The sequence below is a fragment of the Falco cherrug genome, chromosome 10 (assembly GCF_023634085.1).
Source record: "Falco cherrug isolate bFalChe1 chromosome 10, bFalChe1.pri, whole genome shotgun sequence".
In the NCBI taxonomy this organism is placed as follows: Eukaryota; Metazoa; Chordata; class Aves; order Falconiformes; family Falconidae; genus Falco; species Falco cherrug.
In genome coordinates this window covers 6,342,434-6,369,631 of record NC_073706.1, presented here as the reverse complement: position 1 = coordinate 6,369,631, position 27,198 = coordinate 6,342,434, and the positions used below count along the sequence as shown (strand labels likewise).

Sequence of the window (27,198 nt, the reverse complement as noted above, 5' to 3'; positions counted from 1 at the left end):
TTGGCAGGTACCTGCAGGAAGGGCTGAGGGGGTGGGAAGAGGTTTGCTCATCATGGCTTGTCCTCCAGCAGCTGCTGCTGCCATGGGTCTGGCTGTGTCCCCCGGGGAAGCTGGCGGAGAGCAGAGCCCCACGTGCTGCGTCCCAGGGGCAGCCGGGACAGGGATGACCTCCAGCCCTTCGCCCTCTCCCGCCCAGGGGAGCATGAGAACATCCCGGGGGCCCAGCGGTTCCCAGCCGGCGGAGGGCTTGGCTCAGCTCGGCAGGGACAGCGGGTCCCTGTGAGGAATGGGCTCAGCGGTGGCTGGGAGAGCTGTGTCACCTTTGCCCACAAGCGGTGGCTTAGTATGAGGGTGTCTGGCAAAGGGGCGGGTTTGGTGGGAGCCAGGGAAGGCTCCTGTGACCCGCAGGTTCCATGCGAGGGCTAGGCAGTGCGTGTACGAGTTTCTTGTTTGCCAACTGAACAGAGGAGGGAGAACCCTCTTGTACAGAAACATAACTGAGCCGCAAACACCACAGGCTGGTCCTTGTCTCCTGGTGAGCAGGTGTGGTGGCTGGAGCACCGTGCCCTGCACATCCCAGGGGTCAGGCGAGTTGGTCCCATGGGGACCATACATCCTGGCCTGTACATCTGGGAGCTTCTCAGCAGTTTGGGAATCCTGCCTTGGCAGGGTTTTATCTCCAGTGAATTTGCTGGCCATAGGGAATTGCGAAGGGTTCAAGTTTGAAGCTTTACCCTTCCTTGGCTAGGACTATGACATGAGCCTTTAAACACTTTGTGAACCCTGCATGTCAGCTCACAGTTTCAGCAGGGAGCAGCAGTCTGCCAGAACAGATGGACGATTGTCAGCATGTGGTTTGCTGGACCCTGCCATGCCCTTTGTGCCAGGACTGATGTCTGGAAGAGGAAAAGGTCCCCTTCCCTCTGAGAGAAATCCCAACCTTGCAGCTCAGTGATGGGAAGTGGGAGAAGTCAGCTGGGACGAGACAGCTGATATCCCCACAAGGGGTTGTGACACCCTATGTTCCATGTGATGCTTGCTCCATCTTTGTCAGTCCATATGTCACTGACTCATTTTTTTTTCAGCTGTGTCATGAAAATAAGCCTTCTCTGCAACAGTAAGACCAGAAGAGGTGTAAAGCCTGAGCAGTGCTGTGCATCCTGACTCTGTCCTTTTGTGGTGTTATTTCCCAGGCTTCACACACCAGGTTTGTCCACACACTTCAAGAATTGACAGCACTGTTGATCTGGATTGCCTTAAAGCATTTTTTTTTTTTTTTTAGTCCTGGCTCTCTAGTGCCAGCTGCCTTGGTTTCCTATCCTGCACCTCCCCACAGCTGCATCCAGGATCCTTTCTCGGAGCAATACAGCACTAGAGCATGGACAGTTTTCGAGCAAGACTGAGACACCTCTCTGCCACTGGGTATGTAGTGGCTGCTTTAACCCCTCTCCTTTCCTCTGTCTTGATAGCTGTTGAATGGCCTTTTTCCACTGAAAAACCTCTTTGCTAGCCAAAATCCTCCCTCAAAGGATAACTGAGGCTGCTATCGGGTGGGGGGAGACAGGGATTGCCTGGCTGGGTTTAACCCTGGGGAGAGGCAACTTCCCCCCACCAGGTTTTCTGGTCTCTGGAGAGTGGCTCCAGATGTGAAGCCTGAGAAATTATCTTCCTTCCCAAATGTTTGTTTCCATTAGACATTTAAATAGCTTTATGGGACATTTCATCCTGTCCACAGTAGCCAAATTCTTATCCTTGGAGATTTCCTCTGGCACTGGAGTTTCAGCATGACACTGTTTTCTATGATCAGTTCTGTGTTTGTCACCCTTAAACCTGCAGATTTTGGTTTGGTCTCCTCCTAAGAGGCAGGGAGATCAGAAACTCCCACTCAACTGCCTCTTACCCACTGAACACCTTGTAATTACAGAGCTGGTCTAATGATTTCCACAGCAGCCAGGAGCCTCCTCTTCCTCCAGCATCCTCTAAATAGCCACTAAAGCTGCTTTTAGCTACTGCCAAGGAGTTGACGCCTCCGAATGACTTTGTTATGATTTTTTTATAATAAAACAGTGGCTATAGAATAACAGTGCTTTCGTGTGCTTGTGTTAGAGGAGGAGCAGTCACGTTGTACTTGGCATTTGACCTTTCAAGAAATGCCTTGAACTTCCCTGTCCTGCATGCTTCCAGGGAAGAGGTCAGGTTAGCAGAGAAGCAGAGTGAGACCAGAGGTGCTCAGAGAAGGGCACTGTAAAAACTCGTGAGTGCTCACCTGGAGAAAGCCCCCTAATTAGTGCATTTCTCTGCTTCCTCCGCTAACACCTGGGTGCTTGTTCTTTTCACAGGATAAGAGCCCGTGTCTACTGTGAGAACTGTCTGCTCCCAGAGGTGCGCAGGACCACGGCAGACCTATGGTGGATTTACTCCAAGCCTGTCCCAGCAAACAGCAAAGAGCTGTGGACCTTGTTTCTGCAGTGTTCCTGCATTACAGCAGTGACAGGGGGCCTCTTCTACAACTGGATGTTTGCCTCCCTGGAGTACTCCTGGCATCTCTCCATTGCAACGGCCATCTCCTTCAGTCTGCTCCTTCTGCTGACCCTTTTCTTGGTGCACCCTGCCCGTTGTGTCTTCAGTATGATCATGCCTACGTTGGGTACCAAACAGGGCCGGAAACTTCTCTTGTCAACCTGCATCATGATAGTAGCGGTTAATGTAACACCCAACATCATAAGGAATATTAAAACCATACTGCAGGTCATTGAGTGCATCTGCAAGAATTCGTCTGAGAGCCTTTTGAACTCAACTGCTCTGCTACAGACAGCTTCCTGGGAGTTTGGGGATGCAATCCAAGGAACCCTTCATTCAATTAATGTTTATAGGCCTATGAATGGACATTTTCAGTTTTCTTTGTTTAAGAACAGCTCCTTGATCTATCAGCAAATGCACCTTGCTGGTGAGAAAATTGGGAGGGACTTTTTGGCTGCTGAGGTACTGGTCAAAGACTCTATAAGAATAGGCAACAAGCTGGTTGCTGGCTTCTCCATGTTCTATCTCTGTTTTGGGTCCACCTGGTATTTGAAAAAATACCTCACCAAACTCCACTTTGACAATTTTTATATCACCAAGGAGCTGGAGCGTTTAGCTGTGGACAGAAATGCAGCTCATCTGCTGGTGGACTCATCCAAAAACCTCATTCGACCAACAGGCCTGAAGTTGTCCCGGGAAGAAGTGATGCTGTGCCTCATGCAAGCCATGCTGCTCACCGTGGCCCTGATGGTGATGCTGGTGGTGGTGGCAATGGACCACTTTGCCTTCAGCATGGCAGACACTGTGGTGAGAAAGGCAGCTCAGTTCTCTGTGGTGCCTGTCACTTTCAGCATCAAATACAGTGTAAGTACTGGGGTGCCCTGGCCTTCTCTGTGCAGGGACCCCAATGTGTGTCACACCACAGGAGGTCATGGTGGGGATCACAGCCTTTGTAGCCTTATTTACATGATCCTTAGGTGTCTCCCCAGCAGCCAGCTGGATGAGCAATAGGCTTGGGGGGGGGAGGAGGTAGAGGCACAACCTCAGCTGCTCCTTCCAGTACATCAAATTGCACCATATACCCGCTCCAAATTACAGCCCCTGGGAGCGAGGAGTGGAGCAAACAGTGCCTCACGCTGCACTGACACTGCCAGCACGTGGCAGCCAGACACCCCGTATCTCTAGGTCCCTTCCCCAGGCAGGGTGGGGGACTGGGTGTCCACCTCCCACCGCAGAGTGGGTGCAGCACAAGAGGAAGGGGGAAGCAGGATGTTTCCTCATCTTGCTGCACGGGCTCTTATTTGTTATTTAAGGAGAAGGCTCTGTTCACTGGCTTTGCTGTTACCCTGTGCAATCCCTTTCACAAACCTCTCCAGTTTCCATCTGTTTTAATATCCTTTATCTGGGCTAGTTTGAGTTTGGATTTTTTGGATTTTTAGCTTTCCTGTGCTACCGTGCAGCCTGCCTCCCTCCCCAGCCCTGGGGTTCTTGGGTGCAGGTACCTGCCTGTGATGAATTTACAGTAAAATAATCAGGGCTTAGAAAAAGCTTCTAATATTCAAATACACAGCCACAAATACTGCTGCCTGGATTATGTCTTTCATTGTAAATCTCACACAGTGAATACCTGTTGTGCTCTCTGTAACAGCAGATACAAATGATGGGTAGGACTGGGTTGAACCGTGCCAAGTACTCAGCACCTACACATGCTGCTATTCTCACCCAGCCTGACGTGTATGTGCACTTCAATGTCCTTGTCTTTAATGCACAAGCTGTAATGGTGATCACATACTCTTAGGCTGATGTTTTTGTAGTAACCAGTTGCTGTTGGTTTGTTCATACTCCATGTAACTTTTAACTCTCTCTATTTCAGGCTAAAATAGCAATCCTGCCTTATCATACGAAACTTTTTCAACATTCTGATGAAGAATTACCACATCAGGACTTTGAAAAAAGCTACCACCATTCTCTGATCTTCAGCTCTGCCCACTGCAAGCTCACCCCTCCGATGCCTCCCAACCTCTCTGTGCTGCTCGTCGTGGGGCTGCTCTTCTGCATCCTCTATGCCACCGTATTCCTGGAAACCTATGCACATCGTCTGTGCAGAAAAATCGCAGCCTCCTTCTTCCAGAGCTGGGAGGAGAAGCGAGTGCTTTACCTCTACAAGAAGCTGTGCAGGAAGCACAAGGAGGAGCAAAACTGCGTGAGAAACTAAGGGTGCTTTTGGAAACAGAGGGGGTGCCTGAGACCTGTGGCAGTGGCTGGGCACAGGCTTCTGCAATGGGATCACACATTTAATTTTTCCAGTCAGAGAAGTGTTTGGAGTCTGGGGAAAAATACTTGCCAAAATACACAGAAATAAAAAAAAAAAAAAAAAAAAGATGTCACATTTTGCATTAATTTGAGGAAAATGGGCTAAATAATTTACTTTTTTTTTTTTTTTTTAATCTAGAAGGTCTGGAGTCAGCTGGTCCAGGAGTGGTGGGAGATAGTTCATGGGACTTGGAGGATATCTGCATCATTAGGCAAGGCTAATGGGGAAATATGTGGGACTCAGGGTGGGGGAAGAGCTCATTTACCTCCCCCACCACATCCATGCTAGAAGAAGTACATGCTTCCTTTCTTCCTCAAGTTATCCCTTTGGGCAGCAAGAAAGGAAACACATTTGACTTGATTAATTTAATTTTCAGGGAGTTTTTCTTTTCGGTTTCATGCACAGAAACCTGGGTAGACTGGATAAATATTAGCCTTTAGAAGATAGTTTATTCATCAATGAAAGTGTAATTTCAGCCCACTGGAATAAATTCAAGACCAATATAACCATGAGATGCACAGCCTGGGCTTGGGTGGTGGTGGAAATCAGGTTAAAAACAAAGCAACTTTGCAGCTTCATTTCTTCAAAGCATCTCTATTATTTTCCTCTCTTCCCCCATTAGAGTCTTCATTAAGGTAATTATTTGACATAATGCACCTCGATGAGATTAAATTATAGAAGTGAAGTGGCAGCTGCAGCCAGATGCACCGAATTCTCTTGGCTTCTGAGGTGCTTGAAACAAAGTAGGTCTGGATTATATTTTTTTAAAAAAACCTCTATCTAACAAAGCCCTGATGCAATAATCTCCCCAGGTTTCTTGATTCCCCACTATTCCAATGATTAATCCAAGCACCTTTCTGCCTCTACAGCTGCTAGGGGGCTTTGGCAAAGGGTTTCTGCATAAAATGTTTGTTCTGTTTGGGGAAAGCAAACACATTTCCATGTGCCCACTGAGTAGCCAAAGTTATCTGGAGCCAGGGGTTAAACAGAGAACAGAGGAGCCCCTTCAGCCAGCAAATCATCCCAGCAGCATGTTGCCTTCCAACTAGCACATCTTTAAAAAAAGATTTTCCTTCGGAAGACTTATCTTCTTTTTGCAAGAGATGCACATTAATCTTTAAAAAAAAAATTCTTTATGGTCAGCAGCATTTAGGTACTGTCCCCCCCCTCACCCTGAGCAAGGTCCAGCTCCTTTCTCTGCCTTCTGAGGGTGGTCTTCAAAGGAGAATGGGGCATAGGGAGTGAAGGCTGAAATGGTGAAGTGCTGGGCACAAGCATGGGGGTGGGCTTTACTTTAGAGATGGGCCCTCTGGGTTCAGATGGGGGTTCGGAGCAGATGAGACCACAGAGATGGACTAAGAGGGTAAATACCACCCTGAGTGTCCCGTTGCATCTTTTAAACAGGCACTGCCCAACTCCCAGCCAGGGCAGCTGAGCAGCGTGTGAGGCAGCTCCTGAAACACCCCTTTTCAGCCTCAAAAAAATCATACTTATTTGGAAAACCTGACCCCAGTCCGTAGCAGTTCTCCCCATCTTTTATAGAGTTTCCTTCAGCTCCCTCTAAATTTCAACTGCTAAAGACTAATCCTGGGAACTTTGCACTTCTATACTGTAAAATTTAGCATCAGACAAGCCTTGATTAGCATAATTACATCTGCTGGAAAGGATAATAATCACTGTGAGGTACTGTTGCTCTGCCCCCAAAGTCGCATTCTTCATAAACCCTTCATGAAGCAGAGATGTACTCCCATTTCCATTTTGCAGAAGAGACTAAGGACAAGATTTTATAAAGCTCTTTGGTGGGTATCTCAGCAGGTTCATTGACAGGGACCCATGGGCAGCAGAGCCCTTGTTGCCTGCGTCTAGGGGTTAATTCTCCTGCCCTGGTTTGGACATCTGCCACAGGAGGCAGAGGATTGTGACCCAGGTGCTGTCCATCTCCTCCACCTCCTGACCCTCATGTAGGGCTCTTAGCTTTAATAGCCGTGTAGGAATCAGAAAGGGAAGGAGCTGGGTTTGGAAGATGAAGACCTTGTGAAGTGCTGGTGAGGAGGTGAGGGCTGGGTGTAGCTGAAAAACTGGCTTTTCCAAGGTTTGTTACTTAGAAAGGAGGGTAATAAATGCTGGAAGTGTTGTGCTGTGAAGTGTCATCTCAGTAGTGTCAGAAGGGTTTTTTTTTTTTAAATGTAGGAAGGAAGAAGTCACTTTGATAGCCCTTATGGTTATTTTAGCGTGAAGTTGTACTGGTGTTAGAACATGTGCCTGCTGAAGGCTGGTATACTTGAGTGTCACTGAGAAATCAATGCCTGTGAAAAGGTGTTTACACAAGAGTACTGTGGCTTGAGGTGATGTCGTTGAATACAGGTGTGTATCATATGTACGTGGTTAAGTGATGAATCTGTTTTGAGGAGAAAGGGCATGTTGAAACCTGGTGCTTTGCTGTTATGCCACTTCACCCAGAGCTCAGCTTTTCATGCGAGAAACTAAGCCCAGGGAACTGCGGCAGATGTGACACCCGAGTGGGACACTCAGGGAAGAACTCCGAGTGGTTTCCAACCTGAGGGACCAGTGAGGAGAGTCATGGGGAAACTGCAGGTATGAAATAAAACCTGAAGAAGTGTGGGGAGACCTGGGGCGGCCTGTGTGGGGTGAGCAGAGGGGACCTGCCAGCATGGCTGGAAGGAGCTTAATCCCTGTATTAACTTGCTTTTTCACCTCCCCGGGGGTGTCAGCAGGACTCCAGGAACAAAAGTTGGACGGGAGGTCCTGAGGAGCAGAGGATGCTCCAACAGTCCCTGCTTCAGCAGGAACAGCTTGTGCAGCACATCAGCTGTGTCTTCCCTGGCCAGGGGGGCTGGTGGGAGGCAGAGCTGCTGGAAATGGCTTTAATCTCCTGGGACATCTTGTTCCTCAGCAAGATAAAGGCATGACAAACCAGAAAATGCTACCCATTACAGGCATGCCATGCACTCAAGAGGTAGGCTGCCTTGCCAGGGTTTGCTTAACAGTGCAACTGAGAAATGTTGAACAGACTTAACCAGCAGGCACTGTTAATTTATTCAGATATTTTTATTAAGTAGGACTAATTTACAAACCTCATTATTTGCTAAGGGATTTTCAGCCCTCAGAGCCCCTCCATGCTCCCACCTTTGCTTTGGCAGTTGTGGCTCTTGTTGCCTCTGTTTCCACCCAGCCTGTCCCACAGGCGGGAGGGAGCAGGGCTTTGCCAGGCGTTGCTTCCACCCACAAGGCCCCAGCACTGGGTCTGGAGGTCCTGCATGTCCCCCTCCTCCAGGGGGGACATCACTGCTGGGCAGCGCTGCTCCTACAGCAGCACAGTGGCTTGTCTGCTGTCTCTAGCTGCTTTCTGCAGGGAAGGATTTCATCACATCTGGCTTCTAGGTTTGGATGTTCATGAAGCTGAAAGTTCAGGGTCAGATGTTTGTGTGCAATCAGGCGAAGACAGGGCTGGGGTGCTTGCGGGGGCTGGGGAGCAGTTACTGATGGCTGCCAAACTTCCTTGCTGTTGCTCGTTAGTGCCAGCCTACACCTTTGCTGATGCCAGCCCTGACCCTGCCGTCAGCAGCTTGTCATTGTAACTCAAATCTGTTCCAGCTGCCACCAGTGGAAATGTTGTTGTTGATTTTGAGGGAGCTGGAGCAGGGAACTGGAGGGGGTTCCAAAGGGCTGGGCAAGAGAGGGGACTTGCAACTGCAACTGGCACCTCTTCCTGCAGCTCCTGTCGCAGTGAGGACTTTGCTCCCAGCAACGAGCCCTTATCTTGGCCTTGGCGCCGGGGTAGCTCCGTCTGGAGTCATGTCCCCCATCAGGTTACCCTGAGGCCATTTTTCCCAGAAATGACCACCCCATGCTGCCTGCAGAGCTGCCGGTCTGGCAGGGCACACAGGAGCAGGTCAGGCAGTGCTGTGTGCCTGTTTTCTTCCTTGCGCTTGCTGAGGTTTGAGACTTCTTAATTATCTAGAGAAAAATGTTAATTACATGAGAGAAAGGCCAACAGATTAATCTCTCCTCCACCAGTGCGATAAGCTCAGGGGACAGAAAGACACACACACACATGGGATGGGATCTGCCCTGAAGCCCCTGATTCCCTTGCGGTTTCATGGTGTGGTTTTGTGGATTTCTTTAATAGATAAAATATATGGTAAGTTCCTGCTTATGGCTGGCTGGCAGGCAAGAATGAATTGCCTTAATATACTGACAGCAAGTGTAAACTATTCAGCTGGGACGGTGCTTTAGGAAAGGTCTCATCCATAGCCACAAATCCCCATCTACCAGAGCAGGCAACCAAGCAAACAAAAACCTCTCTCCAGAACTATTTCCTGATTTTAAAGCAAGTTTCATTTTTATTGCATTTATCCTATCTACAGTGTTTGCACTGTAATTGCAATGAAGAACCAACAATTATATGTGCCAAACTTTAGAAAAGGAAATATTAATGAACTTAAATAAAAGCAAATGAAAGCTATGTCACAGCATTGCGCGTGGCTCTGCTCTGGATGCATGCCCTTGCTCACATGCCATGCAGCGTACCTGAAGGAAGCATCAATGAACGCCTGGAGCACACCTCTCCCTGGGAACCCCCCTCCTGGCATGTGAGGTGCTGGTGATTTATACCACAGTCAAAAGTGTCAAACGAAACATGATTTCAGTGAAGGAAAACATTAAAAAAAACCAAATATGCTGATGTGCAGTATTCTAGAAGGTGAGATCTTTTTCTTTGATTTGACTGCTGAAATCTCTTGCTTTGCAGAAGCTGCAGTTGTGGCTGGCCACAGGGAATGGTTCTTCATGTCACCAGAACCGCTCGTTGAGGTAGAGCTGGTGGCACAGGGCCAGCTGGCACTGTGCACCCACAGGGTGCTGCCAGCAGCGCTGGTGCCCAGCGGCAGATGTCCCAGATGGTTAATCCCATCAGCAACTTCCATAGAACCTCCCAGCACTGATTCAGTAACGATGGTCTCTGTGAGTCTGCATCTCTGATTACTGCAGAGGGGGTCCAGCCTGAGCCTCCAGCGTGCTATGCCCGGCACAGGTGGGGAGCGGTGGAGATAGCATTTATCTGAGGGTGCTGTGTGCAGGAGAAGCCCCGTCCGAAGGCAGCACCACCGTGCCGAGCACTGCATGGTCACCCAGCAAGGGCAGCTCTGGCCCACGGCATTTATCTTTTAGACAAGGATGGGAGAGATGAGGAAATTCCTCAAAGACAGTTGGTGATGGGAAAGCCTCTTTTGGACAGGGTTTTCCTTGTCTTTCCTGTAAGGACAGCCTGCTCCAGGGCCCTGGCTGTGAGATGCTGGTGCCAAAAGAAGAGGTAGGGAAAAGAGACAAGATTAACTGTCGAAGTAAGAGGTGATACACAAATGGCTCCCTAAGTGCAAACATTTCCAGAGCCTGATTTGAAGCAGTAAAGAGACGTCAGCGCCACATTACCCTGAAATGATGCCCAGTACTGGTGAGAAGCGTCTGTTTCCTGACTTGGGGCTGGAAGCACAAATTCATAAACCTCCAGGACAGCTGTGCTCCTGCAGTGTCTGACACCTGTGCCGGGCTGGCAGAGGCAATTCAGGACTATCAGGATCAGTAGCTGGTGACCAGGCGTCCCATCGCTTCTGAAATGATACCCGATAATTATCTTGAATCAACGGCCAGGAGATGTCAGAGGAATTGGGAGCTGGTACCACAGCTTGTTCTTGTTCTTTTGAGCAGATTTTCTTAGAGACCACCTTTTGTTTTTTGGGTTGTTTGTTTTTTTTTTTTTTCAAGGAGGACCCAGAATGTGTCAAAACCACTTGAAGATATGTGACAGCTGCAGAGAGAAGGGGAGAGGTTTGTAATTCATGGGGAGAGTTTCCCTGGTTCTGCCTCTTTTGAATGCAGATTGTGTCAGGGTTTCACTCTGAACTCGGTGCCTCGCGTTTTGCAACAGGAGGTTTCCAGATTAGCTGTAACAGGCCTTCAGCCTTCAAGAAAAGGAGTGGAAATGAGGAAGAAGCAACACTGGTTATCCCAGAAGGCTGCTAAAAGCTGGGCTGTTGATACAGAAGCCAGCTTTCCAGGCACCTTTCTCAGCCTCCTGATTTCCAGGACTCTATGCACATCACTGATGGTGACAGGAGGTTTTGGCACCAGTTCACTCTTCGTGTGCTCAGAGAAGCCTTGGGATGTGTGATTTCAGCCAGCAGCTCCAGTGGGGCTTGAGATGTCCTGGCACATTGAGGAAATGCTGAGGAAATCAAGTGAGTCAGAGGTTTGCCTCCATCACTTCACAGCCCTTCCCAAGGACCAGGGCAGAAGGAGTTGCAGGTTTCTTTGCAGATGAACAACTGAGGAAATGAAATCACCAGAGGAGATGTTTTTGACATGCAAACATAAGATGGAAAGAAGTACCAAGTTTCCCCATGTTTCTTACTCATATATTGTTCCAGGCAAACCTTCTGTAATTCCTCATCCTAGCCGGGAATAGCTGGGGAGATGCTTTCATATCTGAGAAGGGAGAGATGCCAATTCTGTGAGTTTATTTCCCAAGAGATTTAAAAACCAGAAGCACAGCTGTTTGACTAGTCGGGGGTGATCCATGGCTTGGACAGGCGGCTTTCCTTTGAAATAGGATGAGAAACTGAAATGGCCAAATTGAAAGGCTGAAAGCTTCCTCTTGTCTTAGTTGGAAATATGCTGTGGCTGTTGAGACAATAAAGTGGGAAGTCTGCAAATTACAGGAAGGAGCAGGCTGTAGCCAAGGACTCGGCTAGGCTGGGCCAAGTCACCTTTTCCTCTTACCATGGGAGAGAAAAAATTGCTCCGTGTGCCCCATGCTTGGTGGGTAAGGCATGATCCGCGCAGCACCGAGGCGCAAAGGTGGGTAGATGAGAGACTGGTTTTGGGGGAGAATCTGTGACAGAAGGACCAGAGATGTGAGTTTCAGCTAGATGTTCTTCTGTACTTTAATGCCCTAACCAGTTAGGCAGGGCACAGTGATGGAGTTCAGTGATGGAGAACTTCATGAACACCAGCTCAAGTGGGATCCTGGGTATCTGCATCAGTGCTAAGGACTCAGAGTGTTTTGCCACCGTGGTGGTGGATATACTGTCATTGCCTGGGCACTTCTGCTGGGAAAAGCAAAGGACACACTTCTCAGTGTGACCGCACAGTCACACTGTGAGCCTCCCAGACCTGGATGCCAAGTGAGGGCAGCCTGGCGTCTCCTGACGCATGTCGGGGCTCTGCGTGCGGGGTGGGAGAGGAGCGGGAGCCGAGCTAAAGGCTGCTGTGCTCAGCAGGCACGCAGTGCGGTGCTGTACCAAGTGCTTGTTGTTACTGTGTTATGGGGGTGACATTCGGATATCTCAAAATAACCCTAATTACAGACTAATTATTCTGCCAGGGTTTTCTTTTTTCATCACATTGCATGCAGTGCTTTTTTCTCCCCTCCGTGTTATCACTGCTGTTATCCCCCCAGGATGCCCCTCCAGGATGTATCTCATCTGCCCTGATAAGTGTTTTTGGGAGCTGCCTGTTTCTGTCCCTACCCCAGGCATATCCCACCCTGCGTGTTGTCCTTGGGATGGGCACTCGGGTGGGTGTTTCAGGTTAGATGTGATGCAGCCGGTGCCCAAAAGGCACATTGGAAGATGTGTCCTTTGTCACACTCGGCACAGCTTTAAGCCTTGCTGGTTTTGGCAAAGGCTCAGCTTTGGTTACCCAAACCGCAATTTCCTTTTACAGCCATCAGTTTCCACACTAGAAAGTGGGAGACTTGGAAAAGATGGACTCTCTGGGTTTCCTCTTCATTGTGCTGCCCTGAAAGCCAATGCCCCCACCTGCTCCTCTGGCTTTTTGCTCACCCAGGCAGAATCCCTGGTGGACGGGGCATGCTGGAGCGGTGGCAGAGCTTATCAGCGGCATCAAGAGTTGTGAACTCCAACTGGCCGCGGAGTGTGCAGGTGATGCCATGGGTGCTGGGCTTGGCGGGAGGGGAAGGGATGGGTTCCTTCTGCTGTGGCTGAATCACCTCCAAGCACCCGAAGCTAGCCCGGAGCCAGCGCTGCTGGTGATGTGGGGCAGGGTAGGGAACCCCTTGGCATGCAAGGCTGACAATGTTTGTTTTCAGAGGCTTTGTAAAAAAAAAATGTGATGCAGCCCAGGTCTGGGAACCGGTCCTTGTGGGGGTCTGCAGGAGCTACATCCTTACAGGGATGCTTCCCTGCTTACAGGGGTCATTAGAACACCACCAGCTAGTTCATTTTTATGCGCATGTAGCACATACTCAGGCCTATTTTGCATATTTCTGCCTTCTTGCTCAGGTTTGATCTCTGAAGGTATTAACCCAAAAAGCAATTTGCTTCTAGGCTGTGACTCTGGAAAGGTGAAGGCAATTTTGACAGAACTTCTCCCTCCTTTGTTTTTCTGAGCAAGCAGTAACTGCTGCTTTTAACAGACTGACTCATACTCCATCTCTAGTAGCACTTTGCAGCCCTCAGGCTGCTTTGCAGAGCTGCTGAGCACCTTCCTGCCCACTCCATGCTGAGCTGCAGGGGTGCAGAGGTGGGAATCGCTTCTCCATGATCACTCAAAATTCAAAATTTGGCAGTCTTCTGGGGCCCAAAATCCTGAACCCACCCTTTCAAAACCACATGTGGCTTCTGTGATTCAGCTTCTCCACGTTCACCAACACAGTGTGGATGCAACCTCTGTGTCTCAACTCTAACAGCAGAACTTTTATGGGTTTAGTATTTGTAGGTTATGAAGCACCAGAAAATGGAGAGGTGTTTATCTTGGGCAAGAGAATCATTTTCTCCCAGCTTTTGTTATATATTTGTATAATAACAAATATATATATTTGCTAAATATGCGAAGCCTGAGGTCTTTTCTGCCCACAGGACTAAATGAGCTGCCCAGCAAGGCTGAGCGAGGAGCGTGGGGAGATGCTGAAGGTGGCGCTGAACTTCCCAAGCACCCAGACTGGGTGCAGTGCTGTTAACCCAGCCACGGGGTTGCACAGCCACCCCTTCCAGAAACAGCTCCATCACAGCCAGCACCCAGGGACACCACCACTCATGTTGGGGGACCCTCAGGAATATAAAGACCTCTCTTTCCTGACTTCTCAGGGACTAGGTGGTGGTGAGGATGGTGGCTTGAAGTGATGCCAGCAGAGAAGGAAATGCAGAAGTACATTAAAAGAACCTAACATGAAATGTTAGTTAAAACAATCAATGTCTCTGGCCATCAGAATATTTGGATTTAAGTCAAGCTGGAAGAAAATATTTTATATGTGTCAAGCTGGTCGTCCTCATCTTAAATCCATGCCTCAGTCACATCCTGAACATTGTAGCTGTTGAAGGAGTCTATAATGGGAAATATTAATCACTCGACACAGCAAACCTTACTGTTGGGATGACAGGTAGGAAATCTCACTCAGGTGTGTGTGCTGGGCACATAAAGCCCCCCCCCCCCCCAGCCCCAGCCTTGCGATGGACATGCCGGTTACCTCGGGGACTGGGGCAGGAGGAGCTGCTTCAGCCAGGCGATTTAATGCTGTTGTTACCTCTGTGCTAATAACTACTGGACTGTCAGTGCCGCAAAACAAAACGTTGAGGGAAATAATTGTCCACAGCAATCCTACACAATGTTGCAGGTTTAAACCAAACCAAAACTTTCTCCAGCCTCTGTGGGAGCTGGTTTTAGTTTTGTTTCCCGGTCCCGCAAAGCTTGTTCCTGGAATGGGTTTGAGGAAGCAGATGAACCCTAAGTTCCCCCTCAGGATGTTTACACAGGGTTTGTGCCTTCTCCCCTCCCACACACGGTGCCCCCCCACTGGCAGCTCACCCACCCGTGTTTTGCCGCCAGGGATGTGCCAGGAATAAGGTCTTTGCCTGCCTGGAACAGCGGCTCTGCTGCTGGGCTGAGGTGCAGGCTGCCAGTGGAGCCCTAAGGAAAGCAACTGGAAAGAGAAGAAGAGAATATTTGTCCTTTATAACTGACCCACAGGTGAATGAAAAGTCGTGGGAGGGAGTTAAATACTAGAGCAATTGTCCTCTGTGGAGCCAAACGGAGTCATATGGTTTCCCAAAGAACAGGGGAAAATACTGTTTGCCACAGCAAGGCAGAGCCTGAGGACACGCTGCTGCTCCATGGCTGAGGCAAAAGGCATTTTATCCACCCAGGTTTGTACGGCCCAGGCTGAGAAATTTGCCTGTGGAGCTAGACTAGGCTTGGACCACCCAGCATCAGGATGATCCTTCACATTTTGGATATGCACCTCAGTGTCTGGGATTAATGGGATGCCTCTGCCTTTAATTGAAATCTAATTAATAATAAAGTTTTACCATTGTCCTTTCATCCTCTCTCCGCAGGTTAGGGGACCCTTAGCATTTTATCTCTGCGAACACCATTGCTTTCAATTTCAAAATGCATTTTCTGACAGACTGTGGAGGTGTCGGGAGCAAGCATGGAGCTGGCAGCAGATCCTGGCTACTGCTGACCCATCAGGGAGATACTGGCTCTGCCAGCCTGACCCGCAGGGAGATACCAGATATCCCAGCCTCGTCCTTGGGAAGCCACGGGATCTCCCAGCCCAGGTCTGGGTAAGCCTTTGCCCCAAGAAGCGCAGCGAGGTGCTTGTTTGGGATGGGGTGGCTGCAGGAAAGACAGCACGAGAGTGTCACTACCCCGTGTGTATCGACCCCCAGGACAGGCACCCCTCTGCCCCAGCCAAGGGAAGCAGGAAAGACCATGGGTGTCGGTGGCATCGCCCTGCTCCATCCTCCTGAGGATGAGGAGGAAAGGATCCCTCATCCCCAGCTCTCCCTGCCCGGGGGCACGGTGCGGCCGGTGGCTCGGCTGGGGCCACAAGGCACCCGGAGCCCCGTGTCCCGGGACGGACCCCCTCGCTGCTGGGGTGCTCCCAGCCCCCTGCGCCTCTCCAGCCGGGGTCTCCAACCTGCTACCTCCGCTCCCTGTCTGGCCTCCTCCTCCTCCCCTTCAGCTCAGCGGTGCGCTAGGACCCGGCGGGCGCAGGTGGGGGATGCCGGCGGGAGGCGGCTGGGGGGGGTCCCGGCGGCTGGGATAGCCCTGAGGTGGTCGCGGGAGGTCCTGGTGTTTTCCGAGGGTCCCGGCGGCTGCGGGAGGTCCTGGAGAGTCCCCGGACCTGTGGATCCTAGGCGGTCCCGGGTCGTTCCTGAGGCTGGGGGGTCCTGGGGGTCCCGGGTACTGGAGTGGTCCCGGCCGCTCCCGCCCCTCTCGGCGGCTGCTGGGCGGGGGCGGCTGCGGGGGTGTGTGTGCAAGGAGCCGGGCGGCTGCAGGACTTGGGGTGAATCACGGCAAAAAAGGGGAGGGAGGAGGCGGGGCGGGGGCGCCGGGGCAGGGGGCGGCTCCTGGCTGGCGGCCCCCGCGCTCCCCGCAGCACGGTGCGCGGAGCTCCGCCGGGAAAGGAAGGGCGGGGGGGGGCGGGGCGCGCTGGAGAACGGCTCGGTCAGCCCGGGAGCCGCGCTGGGCGGCAGCGGCAACCAGAGCCTGGGCAGGATGCCCCGGCAGCCTCTGGAGCTGCAGGTGGTCACCATCCTGCTGGTGCTGCTCATCTGCGGGGTGGGCGTCGCGGGCAACGTCATGATGGTGCTGGTGGTGCTGCGCACCAAGCACATGGTGACCCCCACCAACTGCTAGCTGGTGAGCCTGGCGGTGGCCGACCTCGTCGTGCTGCTGGCGGCCGGGCTGCCCAACATCTCGGAAGTGGTGGCTTCTTGGGTGTACGGCTATGCCGGCTGCCTCTGCATCACCTATTTGCAGTACTTGGGCATCAACATCTCCACCTGGTCCATCGCTGCCTTCATGGTGGAGCACTACATCGCGAGCTGTCACGCCATCAAAGCGCAGCTCCTGTGCACCGTGTCCCTCGCCAAGCACATCATCTCCTCGCTGTGGCTCTTCACCTCCCTCTATTGCCTCACGTGGTTCTTCCTGGTGGATACGACCCAGGTCAACTTCTCGGACGGGGCACAGGTCAGCTGTGGCTACCGGGTCTCCAGAAGCCTTTACATGCCCATTTACTTCTTGGATTTTGCTGTCTTCTACATCATCCCATTGGGACTGGCAACTATCCTCTACGGCCCCATTGCCCGCGTCCTCTTCATGAGCCCCCTGCCTGCCACCCCACAGCACTCCTGCCTGGGCTCCATGCACCAGGGCATCTCCCTCAAGCTCTCCTGCCGGGGCAACAAGGGGGCAAGCAGGTAGGGGGTCCCCACTGGGCTGGGGCACGCTGGGCTGCAGGCAGCGCTGTCAGGGGCTCAGTGCTTTGAGGGGCAATCTGGCAGGGGATGGAGCGCCCCACTAGTTTTCTTCCCTTAGTGAGGGGAGTGGAGGGAGTTGGGGTGCTGCACAGAAGCCCCCCTAAGCGTGGCTGGGGTCTGGCAGTACAGATGGGCTCCCCTCTGCTTTGGCTGGGCTTGGCAGAGGAGGACAGGGCTCCAGGATCAACTGGGAGAGGCAAGAGAGGAGGGATGTTTGTTGGCTAATTAATTACTGATTGCCTCCCCAAGGAGGCGAGTGCTGGGTCACGTTATGCCAGCGGAACTTGCCTCCCAGACAGGGTCCTGGGGAGGTGACCTCAGATTTAGAGGAGCAAAGGGAAAGGAGAGCGGGCATGACACCTGCCCTCCGAGCCCAGCCCCAGCTGCAGACTGCCGGTCCCTGCAGCTGGGGAAGGCACCTCGCTGTCACAGCAGGGTGTTTGCCTCTCAGTGATTCCTCTGTCATTCTGCTGCCTGCTCGCTCCCCATCTCCTTCTCCTCCCACCTCCTTCGATCCTCATTCCTCCTCTTTCTCTGTCCACGTGGACAATCATTGTCTCTTGCCCCTTCTGTTTGGACAGGTCAGTATCTAGACATGGGACACTTGCATGCTAGCTGGCTGTTTGCGGGGGACCATCCCATTCCAGATTCAAACTTTGAATAAGTGGAGGCATGGGCTATTTTAAAGAAAAGGGCTGAATCTGGGAGTTTGGCTTGAGCTCTTGAAACCACTTTTGTTGTGATTTCCAGACAGCCTGAAATAGGCTTCAGCCTGTCCTAAAGTCCTTGTGTTTCCAAGTTAATATCTCGTTGCCTGACTTGCACAGGAATCTCCATTCCCCAGGAGAGATGATTCAGAGTCACGGAGGGGAAGTGAACAGCCCAGAGAACGTGTATTTCTTCATGAACCAATTCCAGTTCAGCTTTTTCTACCCTTTGCTCCAGCACAGAAAGGTTTAAAGCAAGTCCTGAGTTCTGTAAAAGTACTTGTCTATTCTCCCAGGGCCGCTGGCTGCTGCAGGAGCCTTGGGCAGGGGTTTCAGCAGTTAGGTCTCTAGATACTACAAGGCAGTATCTGAAGGTGCAGGTTGATGGACCTTTCCTTCCATCCAGAGCAGCCGCTGTGGTGGCTGTGCAGCTCCCCCCGCGGCACTGTGCCATGGAGTGGCCGTGCCGCACACAGTGTGCTCCAGCATCATTAGGACAAGTGGCTGATGGGGCTGGATGAAGGGTGCTCCAGCTCCTGGAAACATCTTGTGCTCTCTTTTCTGTTACACCAGCCATCCCCTGGCTGGCCTGACATCACAGAGCTGCCATCGCAAGGAATAAAGATGGCACAGAGGTTTTAAACTGTAAAGCAGTTTTGCAGGGCTTCCAGCTATGGTTTGTTGAATGCTTCCTTCTGATTGTCTACCGGCAGATCTTCAAAGCAAGCTGTGCTGCGAGTGATGAAGGAACCCCAGCTGTGCCATCAGTGGCATGTGGGCTCGGTAGCTGGCACAGGGGTGGGTGGCTGGCAAAGGGATGCAGTGCTGTGCCCCAGAGGTTGCCGCAGTCCAGGTTTTTCCGTAAATGTCTTTCACAGGTTGGATATGACACAGGACATGATTGCTTCATTTTGCATGTAGTCATAAGGGATTTTATACAGCTGTCTATAGAGTCAGAGGGGGAAAACCCAGGATCTATATGTTCAACTTTGATTCATTGCTGAAGGGTTGATCTGCTGGATGCTCAGTGCAGAAATAAGTTATCTGTGCACCAAAGGCAAGTAAAACCATACAGCTATGTTGACAAGAATTTCAGGCAGCATGAACAGGAGTGCTTGGAGCATAACAAATGCAGGTCTTGTCAGAGAATCCACCTGAGCTCTCCCTGAAATGCAGCCAGAAGTTTTTACTGGTGGTGCAATGGATTGAGGAGCAGAAGCTGCAGTGAGTCATGATTCTGCATCTAGTTATGAGGAAATCCAAGACCTCAATGACCCAGGGAGGAAAGAGGCCTCCCTGAGGCCCAAGGGCTCAGCACTGGCTTCTGCCTTTGGTTTGTCTCCCTAAGCATGGGCAGCCAGGGCCACAAGAATGATATTTTCAGGGAGATGCTGCAGCGTGCAGGACCCCAGGGTGACAGTGAAGTGAGAGCCAAGGAGAAGTGTGGACCGAGCGCTGGGGAATTGGCAGATCATTAAGAAAGGGATTTTAATGTGAGATAGAAGGTAGCTGAATCCATTCATGCCAGCAGAGCTGGCAGGTGGGGGTGCTGCATAGAGGAAGGAGCTTAAAAGTGAGTGTGGAGGAGAGCATTCCCATGGCCAGTGGGACCCCACCATGGGACATGTGGGCGATGGAGACAGAGGTGCATGTGCCCATGTGAAGGGGTAAAGCAGAGCCTGGGGGGGCTATGGTCCCCCAGCATCCAGATCTCAAGCTGGTTGGGGACACCCCACCAGTTTGGTTTTAGCAAAGTTGGGAGAGAGGCACAGAAGGCACCCAGGTGGTCTTCTCCAGGTAAGGTTCTCCTCCAAGAAAATCAATGGCAAAAAGCCCCTGTGCAGTTGACAGGTATGAGCCCTAAAAGGGAGCAGCCTGGACGCTGGTGTCCTGTGTTGTCTTTGCCAGAAGACAAGTTTCCTCTCTGATTTTCTGATAGCCATGGCATCACTGTTCTCAAAACCAGAGGAAACTTAAAAAAAAGAACACAGATGAAGCTCAACTCAGAGCAGTGGACACTGCTTTGTCATACCTGATGCTGGCTGAAGAGCTCATAAGCAGGTTTCCTTGTTCATTAATCACCTGTGACCAGGGTGAAAGGGCAGTCTGACAGGTAATGCCTCCTGAGAAGTGCTGACAGCCCTTGAAAATGTCACCAGGAGTCTCCATGGGGCCTTTGGCATCAGAAGTGATGACACAGCATTGGCAACTGCTCTAATAACGAATGCTGGTGGTCTCCAAACTGACAGGGTGATGAGGAGGCTGTGAAGCTGATGTGTGTGCTATCAGTGGGGAAGACTGACGCAAGGGTGCATCTTCTTTAAAGTGTAATTGCCATGTAGACTAAACTATTAAAGACACCATTAGAAATCATGCTTGCAATTCTGGTCCAAAACTGCAATAGTGTTGCTGTCTGACAGGCTTCACACGTGCAGCAAGAGCTCCACGAGAGCCTGCAGACAGCAGGTCGTGTCCCAGCCATGTGGTGAAGTGGGAACCCCAACCCTGCAAACACCTTTGAGTTTGCTGGGCGATAGCACACGATTTGCCAGATTCCCATCACAGACCATTGGTAGGAGAGGGTGGTTTGGCTCCTGGAGGATCTGTCAGCCTGGAGAGCAGAGCAGGGTGGGAGGACAGGCTTGTGTGTAGGTCAGGGCATTTCTCTGCCCAGGCTACAGGCACCCATGTCAGCATTTCTCCTCTGGCCTCTCTTTGTAGAGGAACTGGCCCTTCCAGGTCCTGCGCCCAGAGTCCCCTGGGAGATGTCCAAAGGAGCTACCCCAGAAATGCCCATTTTTCTGCCTTGACTCCAAAAAGCCTGGATGGCTGGGTGTGTTTTGCTGTGGATGTGCTCCTGCACAGCCCCAGCACTGCACTGCTTGCTTTTCGGAGTATGAAGATGCTGCTGTTCCTCACTGGTGCCTTTAAAACACGTCAGTCCAGAGCAGGACGACCCAAGGCGTGAGTTTTGCTGTATTTATCACCTATAGAAGAAAAGGCCACAGATACCACCAGCCGCCTCCATGCACGTATTTCACCAGCTGGAGAGGGACCACTAGAGGGAGTGGGATTCCTACAAGAGGATGCTGCAGCTCAGGGCGGGGGTGCTGGGATAAGGGGGGGTGTGTGTGTGACCAGCTGGGGAGAAGCGTCTGTGACTTCCCGGACAGGGGCAGAGGCTGGACACAGCGCTGCGAGAGCCGGTGGGTTGGAAGAGCTGCGCGGGGATGCAGGATGCCGATCGTCTTGTATGGAGCAAGAGGGATGCTCACAGTGGGTTTGCTCTGAGTTACACTGGGCTTGGCCTGTGGAGGTGGAAGATGAGCTGCCCCTTAGCTTTGGCACAGGGACCTGGGATGTAGTCAGCAGCCTGTACAGCAGATATCCTTGGGCATCCAGCAACAACACTGCCTTTACATGCTCAAAAGTGGTTTTCAACTAAATATCAACTGTTCCGGTAGAAAATCCCCTTCTGTCTACAAACTCATCTTGCTCCTTTACAGCTGTTGTGTGCACACACTATGTACAATAGAGTTGTTGCAAAACACTTGCTGGAAAAATTATTGTCCCTGAGCTGGTGCTTCCCCAAGGGATGCTTTGAGGCTACAGCAAAGCTCCAGTGCTTTTTTTCATACAGGTGGTTTTGTTGGGGTTTTTTTTTTTTTGGTTATTGTTTTGGGTTTTTTGTTTGTTTTTTTTTTTTTTTCCAGGAGGCCATAATTCAGGACTACTCCAGTTAGGGATACAAGTCCCAAATTCTCCTCAGTGCCGATTCATTTTTCACATGAGCACCAGAAGTAAGTTCAGAGCACCTCAAGTGGGCTACAGTAACTCACCTCAGCCAGGCAGAATGCAGAAAGACATGGAGACAGGTTTCAGCCATGCTTGCAGACAACACCAGAGATTTCTTTCCCCACAATGGAGATAGGAGAGTGAGTTTGGGATAGATTGTTAGGTTTCATCCAAAGGAGACATCCTGTGCTGACACAATGTTGTTAAAGTCGTACCCAGGAGAACATGGTCTGTACGGACGGTTGGCTTTAAAAGGCAAGTCTCAGTCTTCCAGTGAGCTCAGGGCAGGGCTGCCTTGTCCCAGCTTGTGGTCTGGATGCAGCATCCTTGGGGAGCACTGAAGGCGTTCAGTGAGGCAGAGGTAATAAATCCTCGTGGTGCTGTTTCCAGCCGGTTTCCTCTCCCAGGACAAAGGCAGCTTTTTTGCAGGGCTGTAGGACATGTAGCAGGACGAGCTCTTTGGATGACAGCACCTTGTGGTCTTCTGCACTCTGGAGGGAGGTGTTGGGAGCTGGGCGAGCACTCACTGGCACTGCCGGCATTTCCACAATAACCAGCCAAAAAGCAGGGGCAGTTATGGTTAAAAAGCAGATGAATCACTGGTTCTTTTCCAGACTACATTTCTTTCAGTCTCAGAAAGGACTGGAATGAACTTAATTTTCAGCCTTATTAGGATACACTCCCCCCATGTTGTCACTCCGGTGCAGAGTTCAGATCACTCTTCACAAACATCTTGGGTTCCTGAACAGTAGAGCAAGGCACAGAGTTACAACAGTTGAAAAGCCAAAGATGTTTCAGACTCAGGAGACAGCACATGAGCAGTATTAATTAATGCATTAGCTTTAAAGGAGACATTTCAGCGATACAGAAACCTCCCTGCCAGAAGAGACACCTGCCAGAGAGCAGAGCTGAGGGTATATAACCTCAGGGATTTATTCTTCCTGGCCCCAAGGGGTTTAACTGAGACACCTGCTGAGCAGGAGTGCTTGTGTCTCAGTGAGGATGTGAAGAGGTGTGCTATTTCACTTTCCCAGGACATATTTTGCCTGCCTAGGACTGCTGAAGCTGATGGAAAGACTCGCCCACAACCTTACTCCCAAGAGAGCTCTTTAACATGGACCCTTCCAGGCAGGACAGGGACATGTTCAGTCTCTGCATGGGATGGAAACGCATAGAGCCTGCCCTCTTCTCTCAGGAGGAATAAACTGCTTAGTAGAGTGGAATTAAATTCTGACTGAAATTGTCCTTAGGATCACTTAAACTGAGGAGCTGGTTGCATTTTGCTGTGGGGTTTCAGCTATTAGCACAGTTTTGTTCAGATCAACTTCATTCAGGTTCTCAGGAAATAAAACCTCAGATAAATCAAAAATATGGCAAAAGCAACCCTTCAAAAAAAAAAATTTGGGGCCTGTGGAAGGCAGCAGGCAGGCTGAACACTCCACAGCTGCCATGTCCATTTGCTGTAAAGATGCTTAGAACAGTAGAGAGCAGGATCTCGTCCACAGGCACTGCTCACGTGGCATACGGTGTTGAAGTAAAATCTGCTCCTTCGTGGGCCGATCTGGTATTGGGAGCTCTCTGTTCCCAGGTCTTGCAGTGCAGACCACAGCAATATGGTCTCACCACTGCTGTCGGGATGCTCCTTCCCTCGGCAAGGGGTGGCCGAGCCTGGCTTGCCCTGCCAGCCTCAGCAGCAGCCACAACCATGCTGGTACACAGAGATTTTGATCATCGTCAGCTATGTGCCAAGCAACTGCTGTCTACTCCCAGCCTATCTGTTCAGGAATATTTCTATAAACCAGATTATCACCCTAGCAGTTGCACACATTACTAGATATAGTGGCTTGAAACCAAAAGCTTGTGAGATGGCTCTTGCTCTTCCCAGCCAGCCCTTGTAAAAGGCATTGAAAAGCTACATCTTATGGACACAACTTGTACAATCTCTCCTATCTTTCCCAAAGGGCAACAAACTGCTGCAGCAAACATGCTGCAGTCTTAGCAACAGCCTCAGCACTCACCGTATCACTGCAAGATCTTATTCTGGGAAGTGTCCTCACATTCTCATTAAACCACACACAGCAAAACACTTCTATTTTGGCCTCAGCTTGATAATAGTGCCTTACTTGTACAGCAACTTTTGTTGCCACTACCAACCACCTCTGATTTCTACTCACAGCATTACAGGAAGGCACAGTTGCTTGTGACAAAGTAAAAAATAAACAAAAAAACCCACTCCAAGAAAAGCTGAGAGACTGTAAATGTGATCTAAGTGCTTATTTCCATATCGAGAACTGGAGCCCTTGCACAACTCCCCTTCTGGCATTTGAAATGCCACTGCCTTAATATGCGTGTGGCATCAGTGTTTACTCATACTTTCCTCCTTGGGGACATATGTATTCTGTAAATATTAACTGGAGGATGATTGTCACCTACCAGAAATAGCTGTTGAAATTATTAAGATCACTAGAGTTTCAGTACAAAAAACCATTTTCTTAAACAAGCTTGAGTCACGCTGAGGGCAATTACTGCTCACTTCTGAATTCTCAATAACTTCTTCTTCCTAATATGTTAATGCAGTACTTCCCTAGTGTGCTGCAAATTAAAATAACCTATACCAATTAGCCAAGTAACTCCCATATCAGCATAAGCAGGACTTTGTGTAAGACTTCAGACGGTCTCCTCTGCTCCCAGTGCTGCTCTATACGTGGAGCCTATTCCCTGGAACAATATAGCTGAAGTAGGTAACCAGGACATCCCAGACAAGGAGCTGAGCTATATTCCATGGCACCCCCAAAACTTAGGTCCCTGCTTTTGCACTTTGTTTTCCCATTAATTTATTGCTATGTACAATTTTCAAATTTTCTTTCTGGTACAGAAATTCCCATGATTATCCCAGACCATTTCCAGGTTGGTGGATGCTTGTCCTAAAGAGTTTTAAAGGCTTTTTTCAATGCTAGGTGAAAACCTCTCATTTAAGGGTTTTATTTATGCAAGATTATTTAATGAACAAAACGGATTCGGAGAGGAATAGCCTCATGGTTTGGGTGCCTATTTGAAATGCTTAAAGAGAGATAGAAGTGATATGTAGACTAAATTAGCTGTCTGCACCATTTTTCCAGGTAGGAAACCCCTACTGGAAATTTAACATCATCTGACTTTCTTTTTTTGCATATCACCACCGACAAGGTGACCAAAATGCTGGCTGTCGTGGTGGTCCTCTTTGCCCTTCTGTGGATGCCTTATTGCACACTGGTGGTGGTGAACTCCTTCGTGGACCCTCCTGTATCTGAACATCTGGTTCCTTCTCTTCTGCCACACGTGCATCTATCTGAACAGCGCCATCAACCCCATCATCTACAACCTCATGTCACAGAAGCTCAGGGCTGCCTTTAGGAAGTTATGCAAGTGCAAAGAGAATAGTGCTGAGAACCCCGCACTGTACACCGTCCCGGTGTACTACAGCATTGTGAAGGACTATTCCCATGACAGCTCCAGTCACAACCTCACCAAACAAGAAGTACTGAACAGTCTCCCTGTGCCTGTAAAGAAGAACAAGCCTGCCAAATAAATCCTGGGACCCTGAAAAAAGTGCAGGCAGTGCGAGCTATGTGGCCGCATGCACTGTGTTGGGAAACAGCCAACAGAAATTGCTTTGGCATTGCAGCAAGCTTAATTTAATACCTCTCCAGGGCATTTAACAAAACAGATTCTTACAGGCAAATTAATTTGCTTTTCCTTAGCTCTAATTTATTCTTGTTTGGTGAAATGTTAGTTACAAGTTAATGTTTAGCATCTTTAAAGAATCTGTACTTAAATACAGCAATGCAATGCCGTTCTGTGTTACGTGCCAGTGCAACTGTCTGTTGAGTTGGGCCAGAGCACTGAGAGGAAGGGCATTTAGGGAAAAAAACCCTCTTTCTGCTGGACCAGTTTTCTTATAGGGTGAGATTCACCTACCCAAATTTACATGCCTATAACAGACACCCTATGTGAGCTGCTCCTCTAGAGTCCCTTCAGAGTTCAATGGGACAACTAGACACTTCGAGGAAGCGCATCTCTCATCTCAGCGCAGTCCTCTGAGGAATGCACACACCTACTGAGGAGACGAACGCCTCCTGAGATGTGACTATTTCTGTCCTTTGACTGTAAATGGACTCTTTCAGGTGGAGACTCCTATGTTAGGAATAACTGAAGCTGGGTGTCACCAACCTCACCTCTCACTTCTGGAAATATTGCAGTGCTGGTGGCACATAAACCCAAGGTCCAGACCAGTTGAATTTGTTACAGAAAAATGAACAAACTAATAATGAGTGTTCCCTATGGTAACAGTATAACTTTCCACGCTGTGGTTTAAGCTTCTTCTGGATAACTGTACCTTTTCTGTCCAGATTCCTCTAGTTGCTTCAGCTGGATACCATAGCCTTGTCCTGTAAGTCCCGGTGTGATGTAGCTGCATGCCATCGAGCAGCGTTGCTCTCCATCCCAGCGACAATGGCACTTCAATGGCAGGTGAAGCAATTCTTGTATTTCCTGAGAATAATTTGTGAAAGTGCATCACATGCTTTGTGGGAAGCAACACATTGATTAATGATACAAAGATAATAACAATGCTTATCGCTGCTATCATCTTGTGAGCAAAGAGGGTATTGATAACTTGTGACATCCAAGAAACCAGCCCAAGGACACTTGCTACAGACTTGGAAGAGACTATCTGGTCTAGGAGTAAAATAAAAAAAGATTACACAAGCCAAACACTAAGGCTCTTCCCAAATAAAACAAGTGTCAGCCACCAGTAACCCTCAAGTGACTAAAAAATTCTTTGAACAGCCAATATGGCCTCACTGGTCAGCACTGTTTTTCCCCAGCTATACTGTTTAATGATCCTAGAATTTTGCATCCACTCAAGAAATATCCATGTGATATTTTTAAGAGCACAAGATGTTCTGCATCTACGGGAAATCAGTTCCCTGGGCAGTCAGAACACAACCTCTCTCCCACTGATGTGCCAGGAACTTTCCGGGACCTATTTCATTGTGGTACAGGGTGGCTTTGCAGGTATGATTATTATATTATGAGTTAAAAAAACTATCTACTTTGACCCCAAAATAACCTAAGGATGAGGGGAGAGAATACTGGTTTTAGCAATTATTTGAAGAGCTTGTGTTTGGAATTTAAGGGTTCATGCCACTTTTGTGTCATGAATACGTATACTGGTAATTTAGGAACTAAGTTCTTTATCATTATTAAGGAAGTTCTGCACTGAAATTTGGGATTTGCTTCTTGAAGAAAATGGAAGCGTTTTTGTTGTGATGTGAGAAAATTGTTCCACTTAGCAAAAGAAACTAGGAAATTAAACAGTTTGCTTGTAATAATCTTTTCTCTAGCACAGACCTCTCACCCCCCCTGCCCCCCGCCCCCGCCCCCAACTTCCCTTAGAGTGGATTTTTCCTTAGCAGCTCGCAACAAGCCATTGATAAAAGCATCTGCAGACAAACCAGAGCAGTAAGGATCAGGGTGCCTCAAAGTAACACACAGGTAAGGCATAGGAGGGGGAAAG

At 49.8% G+C, this 27,198-nt stretch overlaps 1 protein-coding gene and 1 pseudogene across 1 annotated transcript; both read left to right on the top strand.

The window, feature by feature from the left end:
• Positions 1 to 1,298: 1,298 nt before the first annotated feature.
• OCSTAMP (osteoclast stimulatory transmembrane protein) lies at positions 1,299 to 4,826 on the top strand. Its single transcript, XM_005439027.3, has 3 exons — positions 1,299 to 1,422; positions 2,340 to 3,384; positions 4,394 to 4,826. The coding sequence occupies exons 1-3, from the start codon at positions 1,379 to 1,381 to the stop codon at positions 4,733 to 4,735; spliced, it is 1,431 nt and encodes a 476-aa protein (XP_005439084.2). The 5' UTR covers positions 1,299 to 1,378; the 3' UTR covers positions 4,736 to 4,826.
• Positions 4,827 to 16,319: 11,493 nt separating this feature from the next.
• On the top strand, positions 16,320 to 26,887 carry LOC102054048 (thyrotropin-releasing hormone receptor-like; annotated as a pseudogene).
• The last annotated feature ends 311 nt before the right edge of the window (positions 26,888 to 27,198 follow it).